The sequence below is a fragment of the Salvelinus sp. IW2-2015 genome, linkage group LG20 (assembly GCF_002910315.2).
Source record: "Salvelinus sp. IW2-2015 linkage group LG20, ASM291031v2, whole genome shotgun sequence".
NCBI lineage: Eukaryota > Metazoa > Chordata > Actinopteri > Salmoniformes > Salmonidae > Salvelinus > Salvelinus sp. IW2-2015.
The window spans coordinates 22,526,811-22,535,772 of NC_036860.1; the positions used below are offsets into that span (position 1 = coordinate 22,526,811).

The window sequence follows — 8,962 nt, forward strand, 5'->3', positions numbered from 1 at the left end:
AAGAGCGTTAGTGAGGTCAGGCACTGATGTTGGGCGATTAGGCCTGGCGCGCAGTCGGCATTCCAATTCATCCCAAAGGTGTTCGATGGGGTTAAGGTCAGGGCTCTGTGCAGGCCAGTCAAGTTCTTCCACGTTGATCTCGACAAACCATTTCTGTATGGACCTCGCTTTGTGCACAGGGGCATTGTCATGTTGAAACAGGAAAGGGCCTTCCTCAAACTGTTGCCACAAAGTTGGAAGCACAGGAWTGTCTAGAATGTCATTGTATGCTGTAGAGTTTTATTTCCCTTCAAGGAAACTAAGGGACCTAGCCCGAACCATGAAAACCAGCCCCAGACCCTTATTCCTCCTCCACCAAACGTTTGAGTTGGCACTATGCCCCGTGTGGCTCAGTTGGTAGAGCATGGCGCTTGCAACGCCAGGGTTGTGGGTTCATTCCCCACGGGGGGACCAGGATGAATATGTATGAACTTTCCAATTTGTAAGTCGCTCTGGATAAGAGCGTCTGCTAAATGACTTAAATGTAAATGATGTAAATGTATGCATTCGGGCAGGTAGTGTTCTCCTGACATTCGCCAAACCCAAATTAGTCCGTCGGACTGCCAGATGGTGAAGCGTGATTCATCACTCCAGAGAAGTTTCCACTGCTCCAGAGTCCAATGGCAGAGAGATTTGCACCACTCCAACCAACGCTTGGCATTGCGTATGGTGACCTTAGGCTTAGGTCAGGCCATGGAAACCCATTTCACAAAGCTCCCGGCGAACAGTTCTTGTGATGATGTTGCTACCGAGTTTGGAACTCTGTAGTGAGTGTTGCAACCCAGGACAGTCAATTTTGACGCTGTACGCACTTCAGCACTTAGTGCTTGTGTTGCCTACCACTTCGCGGTTGTGCCATTGTTGCTCCTAGATGTTTCCACTTCACAATAACAGCACTTACAGTTGACCAGGGTAGCTCTAGCAGGGCAGACATTTGACAAACTGACTTGTTGAAAAGGTGGCATGTTGAAAGTCACTGAGGTCTTCAGTGAGGCCATTCTACTTCCAATGTTTGTCTATGGAGATATATACCCGTCAGCAATGGGTGTGGCTGAAACCTTTGAAGGGGTGTCCACATACTTTTGTATATTTATGTATCCATTTCTGTATTGCAGGCTATTTGCTGAGGGTCCAGGGGCCTCATTTATAACCTTTGCGTAAATTTCACACTAAATATCTGCTTGCGCTATTTCTGAAAAATCAGGAGCGAGATTTATAAACTTGCCCCATGCCATACATAGCATGTTTCCCATTATAAATCAGACCTGTCGAAAACTATGCAGGCTTGAAAACGCCTCCATTCCCCTTTTATGGTGACAATAACAGCATTTATTTGCTGTATAATTTGGAAATATTGGCATTAGGCCACAGCATTCAAAAGACAAATTGTTGTTCAATATTTATTTTATCAATAGATTATTGGGTTTAAATGTCCCGCCTTGGTAAAGGCTCTGAGATTAAATAGACAATGATGTCGTGCTCTTATCACACAGCAATACTGTAGCCTACTCATACTGACAAATATTGTACATAAGCTACATTCAGTTTCTGAATGAGAAAACAATGGCAAATTGTTGTGGACCTGTCAGCAGAACATTTGAATTCAACAATGGTTTATATCGACTTTTCCCCCAACCTAAATATGATGGACTGCCCACAAATTCTGAAACATTGTAGGGCAGGCTACAAAAAAAAGTCAAGTACAGTACTCACAGTAGTTAGTTACATTTCTAGTGTGTTTTTGTTCAACTTGACTGTTTATTAAAAATATTATAGTACTACTGATATTGATTACTGCATTGTTGGGAAAGAGAAAGCAAGAAAGGCATTTCACTGTAGGCTACTTGTGCATATGACAATAAAAACTTGAAACTTGATACATAGGCCTACTCCAATGTAAATTTGAATGTATACCGTCATTATAAACCGCTCGGCCTATGATATTGCAAAACTCGAACTGCATATAGCCTATCTATTTATTAGGTCCAATTAAATGAGAGATGTGCATGGTAACTTGTTGTATGGCTCCTTCGGGAATATGAACCCATCAAAGACAGAAATATATTCTGCAATGGTTATGAAAATAAAARAGTAAAAAGTTTCATATGTCTAATTCTAAGATTCCTATGTCTAATTATTTAAGATTTTAAACATAAAACACATTGATTTTCGCTCTTCTCACCAATGGCAAATGGTTGCATTCTTGTTAATATGTTTTTCCTGTTTTAATTTTTCTATGAATAATCTTTTCATCATATCTCCCATTTAAACAAAATACTTACTGTACTTGCCAGCTTGCCAGCTTGCAATACAATATTTCCACCACTAGCAGGTGAGCATATGCATAGTCTAAAGTTTGCAGGAGGTGAGCACATTCTCAAGTTCACATTTTTTAGTGCCAACTTTTGCTTGATAACTTTTGTACGTATGCAAGGTTTATTACGCGAGAGGCGTAATGGTTAATAAAGGGTAGCTCTGTACTGAAATGTCAGCCTGTAACATCACTAATTGTCTAACATGAGATTCAGGGGTGAGTGATGGATTTTGATAATTGTCTGCTCTGTTTGCCTTTTTGCTTCCTCACTCACTCACTCACTCACTCACTCACTCACTCACTCACTCACTCACTCACTCACTCACTCACTTCACTCACTCACTCACTCACTCACTCCCTCACTCACTCACTCACTCACTCACTCACTCACTCACTCACTCACTCACTCACTCACTCACTCTCACTCTTTCTTCTTTCTTTCTTTCCCCCCCCCCCCCCCCCCCACACACACACACACCACACACACAACACAACACACACAACCACACACACACACACAACACCTTGGAGGTCCACCAACAGAGTTGAACGTGCTATCTCACAATTAGTGGCATACCTCTGAGGCATGTTGGGCATCTTCACATTTACCCAGTGAGACAATTTACCATGGCCCTGCTGACTTCTCATAGTATTGAAATAACAGGTTCTAAAGCCAGTACGTCATTGCCTCCTGAGTCCTGATGCAAACACATGAAATATTCCATATGTTTGTTAAGTGTAACACAAGGGATGAGAAATCCAGAGTACTCTGAAGGTATCTAGCTCTTTGAAGCATGTWAGGGGACTTTCAAGGCTGGCACATATGTATTATTATTATTTAGTTGACCTTTATTTTAAAAGGGAAGACATTTTGAGGCGTAGGTCTCTTTTTCAAATGTGCACTGCACGATACAACACAAATATACACATTATACACAAAATATACACATTAAAACACAAAACTACAGTCATGGGAAGCACAAGTAAAACATCACAAATCACCTAGATAAACTGTTACATTCGTCCACAAATAAGTTCACAATCAATTCTCTAAACTGGCCTTACGGCAGCAGAACATTAAGGTGGAATGTATTTAGAATTTTGTTCCAGCAACACGGTGCTTTAAAACTAAAAGCAGATTTACCTACAGTGTAGCTCGGTGAAGACCCTAGGAACCTCAAGAGTTAGCCAATCCTGTGAACAGGTTAGGCAACTCAGCTGTCTATATGTCAACAGCAATGTTAGATAAGATGGGAGTTTATGAAGTAGGGCCTTGTAAACAAAAAGGAAATAATGAAGAGATACATGGGTCTTTAGCGAAGTCCAGCCAACCTTTTGATCCAGGATGCAGCGATGAGTATCAAAACTGTCACCTGTCACCAGTAGCTAACTATGACAAACACGCACAGTGAGACTACAAACCACAATATCTGTCATCCATGGGATTATAAAAAGTAAAGAAGAAATAATATATTTCAGCATGTGCTATACAGCCATAATACCACATGCCTCTGGTCACAGATACACATGGAGCTCAGGTTTCAGGATTAAGGGCTGTATTCTGACTAGAATCTTGATCCATGTTAAGAACTACAACTTCTAAAATCCATGTCAACATTCCCACAGGTCATCAAGCTGTAGTATAGAGTGAATGATTTGCATTTGTTATATACGTAAGACATGGATGTGAAGCTATGCCACGAAGGAAGAACAACCGGGGTATCTTCATTGAGATTCTATTGAAATAAAATAAACAATTAAACAATGTTATCCTGCTCCAGCCATTGAACAATAAGACGCCAGATCTACAGTATATGCAGCATTTTAGAAAATGTATATTGGTCCCACAAGTGTTACATTTTTCTATCTCAAGAATCTCTCTCACTGTTGCTTAGTAGGCAGAAATTATTCAACATACCAGAGCAAAGAAAATTGCATATCTAAGTAAACGTGTTTAAGTGAGCGTGGAGCATAATCTCTTTCTGAATGAGGCTCATTTTTCGTTGGTGGGTCCATTGCACTTTTTTTTCTCTAGATTTATGACGAGAGTAACGAGAGTAACTCCTCACTATGCAGAAATCGCTCCACCATCTCCTGGTTGCTAAAATTCTAATAGTTCGCCTAATTTCAGTTTATGTGACAAAACAAGCAAATGTAGTGTAGAGAATCATTGTACCATCTAAACCGCTGTGAAATATATTTTCCATAAACAAAAATATTGTCTTTTCAGCTGTTTGAAGCTGGTGTACTAAACTGAAAGATGCAAAAATGAAATGAGAATGACAGATCTATCACTCATATTTCCATGTGAATTTTGTCAGGTCACCCAAAAAGTTACATATTGCAGCTTTAAATGTGATGGGTATGGGGGTCAGTCGGTATTATAAGGGAAAGTTTCATCATCATGGATATATCCACATTCAAAAGTTTCCTTCTTATGGGTAGCCTCTGGCTAGAGGTTGGTGACATGTACTACCGTGGTTTAAGATTACATTTCTTGCTAAATAAGATTTATCGACTTCATCATTTTCTTTACGGATTAGCACCTACTCCAACCTCAACAGACATTCAATAATGCAATAAGCCAAACATAATCTCCCCAAACTTGTATATATGCAAATTTCCTAGAAATTGTAATTGAGATGATTTAGACTTGTTTTGAACAAATGCTTAAGTTATTTTCCATACCCTGCCCAAGCCTAGTGCCCAGTGTTATGCTATGCATTGCAGCATCAGTGTGCTTGTGAAGAGTCACTCCAGCAGCTCTTTGTGCTATTATCTGCGGCACCACAGAGCACTTACTCCATCACAATAGCAGAAGCATCTGCCATTTCAATCCAGAAAAMGGATTGATAAAGAGATGGAAGAAGMTTTTTTTGGACTATGTAATTTCTCCCTCAACAGGTCTTTCTTAGTCAAATGCACAGCAGCTCCAGAGTTCCTAGGACTCCCTTGGGGCCTGGGATTGCAGATTGCAGTCATTAAACAGTTTGGAGAGCAGGTCAAGGAACAGCCAGATAATCCAGTCCATCTTTCCCAGATATCCTTCCTCTCTCCTCTACCCTCCCTCCCTGGTTCTGTCTGAATAATGCAGACTTTGGGATCAGTGGCAGCTCCCCTGACAGACTGGACTGGGAAGCAGCTGCACCTATGAAGCGCAGCCTTTGAGCTGTCACGCCCCATCTCCAGCTAAGCAAATCGGTTTAAACAGGCAAACAGCATTGAGCTCCTTCCCAAAATGTCACACCAAAGTTTTACTGCTAAACACTCATATGCTTGATGTATTACTTTTTGCAGTTGTTCAAGCTGAAACCGGTGCATGTGTGTTTGTATGGTGCCACTCTGGAAAGGTGCAAAGGCCTTGAATGTGTCGGGTCACACATGGTGCCATGCACCCTTCTTCCCACCTACCGCAACACATTACAGGAGAATTATTAATTTGTGTTTTCTAAGCTAATAGTGTTCTTTGTCACACATGACTTACCATCACCATATAAAAGGGCATTCGCAATGACCAAATTTTCTATAATGTAAAAATTTGATGTATTTATTTATTTACAAYGAAGGACCCAGGCAAACGGTTTAGAAATTATTATTTTGCCCCCAAAAATGATTGCATGATTTACTATGTCTTCGGCATGCAGGTCCCAGCAGTGAGTCCTCCGACTGTCACTGAAAATGATTGATTATCAATCACTCTAACCATGCGACAAATTGGTAAATAAATGTGACTGCCGTGGATAGCAGGCGACGCAGACACCGAGACGGAGCAGTGAGGCCTATAAAAGGCAACTGGTGCGCTCTGCCAGGGGCGACGGGGGAGCAGGAGCGTGCCAGGGAGGCAGAGACGGTGAGCAGACAAACAAGAGGCTGTCACTGACTTCATTGATTCCACTGCGTGCCTTCAACCTTTACAAACTTCCCGTGTGGACTCACAGCTAAATATTGGTTGACGGGATCCGCAAAGCAATGTTATTTCACTGTAAACAAGGAGAGGTCTTTGGAGCATACTCTCATCGACAAATATACATGGTATTGCTAGAATGTGCGTTTGTGTAGTACAGAGACCAGACAGTGTCAAGTGCATGCTACTCATCTGAACTGCATGAGTCATGACACAGGTTTAGCTGTTGTGGAATTGTATCTACTCCTTTTCTGAAGGAATAATCTCTAAATTGTTGCACCTGTTAATCAGGGAACTTAATATGCTCCCAACATACAGTGCTTATTGGTAATCTAATAGCATCTCCTTGCAAATTCTTCGGGGAAATGACACAGAAGAATCTACAGTATACTGTATATACTTGAGAAAATCTGGTCTCAATATGTTTTATGAGCTCAGAGTGGAATGCTGTCGCAGTATGAGCTTGCTTTGCGTTCTACCTTTTGGCAGGGCCTATGCAGCTAAGGAACACCTCATATACTGTCACCTCTGAGTATATGTGGTGTTTTGTTGCACCATAAAATATTTTGAGAGCCATTATAAAACCCATCATCTTACATCTTACCATGCCTCAAAATGAAGGCTTGGAGAGAAATGAAGAGAGGCTGCAGCACACTCAGTATGGAAGATGAATAGCACTTCCCAGGTAGGAGTTTCTGGGAACAAGTGGGTTTAGACCCATGGGGGAATACAACAGAGCAGTAAGAGTGCAATTAAAAGGAGTGAACTCAAACTAGATTAGTTCTCGAGTGGGCAGACAGACACGTCCTCAACACATACCAGCATTCAAACGACACATTCTGTTGCTCAATTTGTAGTAGGCTATTTTCAGTTGTGTTTTTCATGGAGTGGATTGGAACATACCATTTCCACTGAAGATACACAGTTTGGCAAGCATTGATCACTGGCACTCACACTCTCATACACAGACAGGGACTGAGTGACTATCTCTGTGCATGCATGATATTGTGTGTGAGTGCGTGTGTGTGCGCGTGCGCGTGCGTGCGTGTGACCACTCTCAGTGCTACTTCAAAAGCAGGATGCTTGGGGAAAACTTGTAAAGCAAGTGTGCCTTCTAGTGGTGACTTGGGAGGACTATTTCACATGGGATGTGTGTAGTTACGCTGGTACCTGGTAGAAACGAAAGTAAAAACGAAAGCAACTTACGATAGAAGATGTATTCAGTGTAACTTGACCAGATCTTGTCCTCTGTGTGTCGATTCACGGAGGACGCTGTGACTGAAGAGTTACAGGCAACCATCTGGAAACCACACTCTGACAGGATGTCAAATGATCTCTCAAGGTGTTTGAACTTCAGGTAAAACCTGGAAGTATATCGATCCGGTGTCCTGTCTGGGTCTCGACTCTCATTCAAGGTCTCCCCAAAAACTTCCTTGGCTAACGCGACCCTCCCACAAATCAAAATCCGCGGGACCCTTCTGAATTTGGCGTCAGTTTGACTCTCTCTGCCCACTGTGCAAGAGCCCCTGTAACCAACTGTAATGAACCCACTTTTTCTGTCCGCCGGGACCAGTGATGACGGCGGACACATCTTGTGGTCGCTGCCATGAGAACCATCTTCAAAATCACTGTGGAAGTATTCGTCTGGACTGTGTTTTAAATCTTCGGGGGTCAATAGTTTGACCATGTCTGGCAACTGGAAGTACTCCGCCTCTTTCCTAAGCCTCCCCTTCTCTGGAAAATGGTCGGGCAGTACAACTTGTTTGTCTCTGAGGAAGTCCAGCACATATCGAAATAAAAATCCATCTCTGTCGATAAAATAGCGTCCCTTAGGGTCCCGCGCCAAGTCGTTAGTGGCATCTTTCTTGGGTGAGAATATTTTTCCCAGCAAGGAATTCGGGGTGCTTACTAACGTTGCATGACGTGTGTAATARACCTGTCCCCCGACATTTAATTCTACAACATCTGGGAAACTATTCTGAACAGATCCTTGGTCTTTGGATGTAGGGTTAGTCCTACAGTTTCCACTCAATGCCATTGTTTCCGTCATGATTGACTAAAAACTCCACCGAATTTTAGATGGAAACGGTAGATTGATGTCCAAACGTTGCTATTCTACTTGGACTAAAACAAGGTATATTTGTGTTTAAAATGTACAATTAAACACACTGAACATAAATTATGAGAATTAGATCTTATAAAGTCAGTCATTCACCTACCAGTCGCTGCAGTCTTAGAAAAATAGCATAGTGGTGGATGTCCACGAAACCCACCTCAAAAGATAACGAAAAAAACGGTGTTTTGAGACTACAAAAATATATACAGACGCATCAAAGGTGTGTACCACAACAGCGTGCATCAGTTGCTCTGCCTCCATTGCCCATGGGAGAAGAACATTGCCGAGGGAAATGACTGAGGTTCATGAGAACCCTCGCGGCCAAATCACATAGAAACGCTGTCAAACGGAACATGAGCTGCCTTGCTTCTGTTTGCTAGAGCAACATGAATAGCTTATAGATAGCCCAATACTCTACATAAATGCACAAATATATCTACAACATATTCAATAGAAAAACTCATCACAACAACTTCTAAAGTCCAAAGGGAAAGATATCGTTATCACCGGCGTTTTATCTCTAACTTCCTTTGAACACGAGGACTTGGTCTTGCTGATTAAAAAGGCTGTCTGAAGAGTAACTTCACAG

The 8,962-nt window shown here is 41.9% G+C and overlaps 1 protein-coding gene across 1 annotated transcript in view; it reads right to left on the reverse strand.

Moving 5' to 3' along the window:
• The window catches only part of LOC111979951 (BTB/POZ domain-containing protein KCTD16-like), an 86,889-nt gene extending 78,413 nt beyond the window's left edge, over positions 1 to 8,476 (reverse strand). The window contains exon 1 of the mRNA XM_024147708.2: positions 7,464 to 8,476. Within this exon, the coding sequence (XP_024003476.1) occupies positions 7,464 to 8,307 (844 nt within the window). The 5' untranslated portion in view covers positions 8,308 to 8,476. The remainder of the gene's footprint in view (positions 1 to 7,463) is intronic.
• Positions 8,477 to 8,962: the final 486 nt, after the last annotated feature.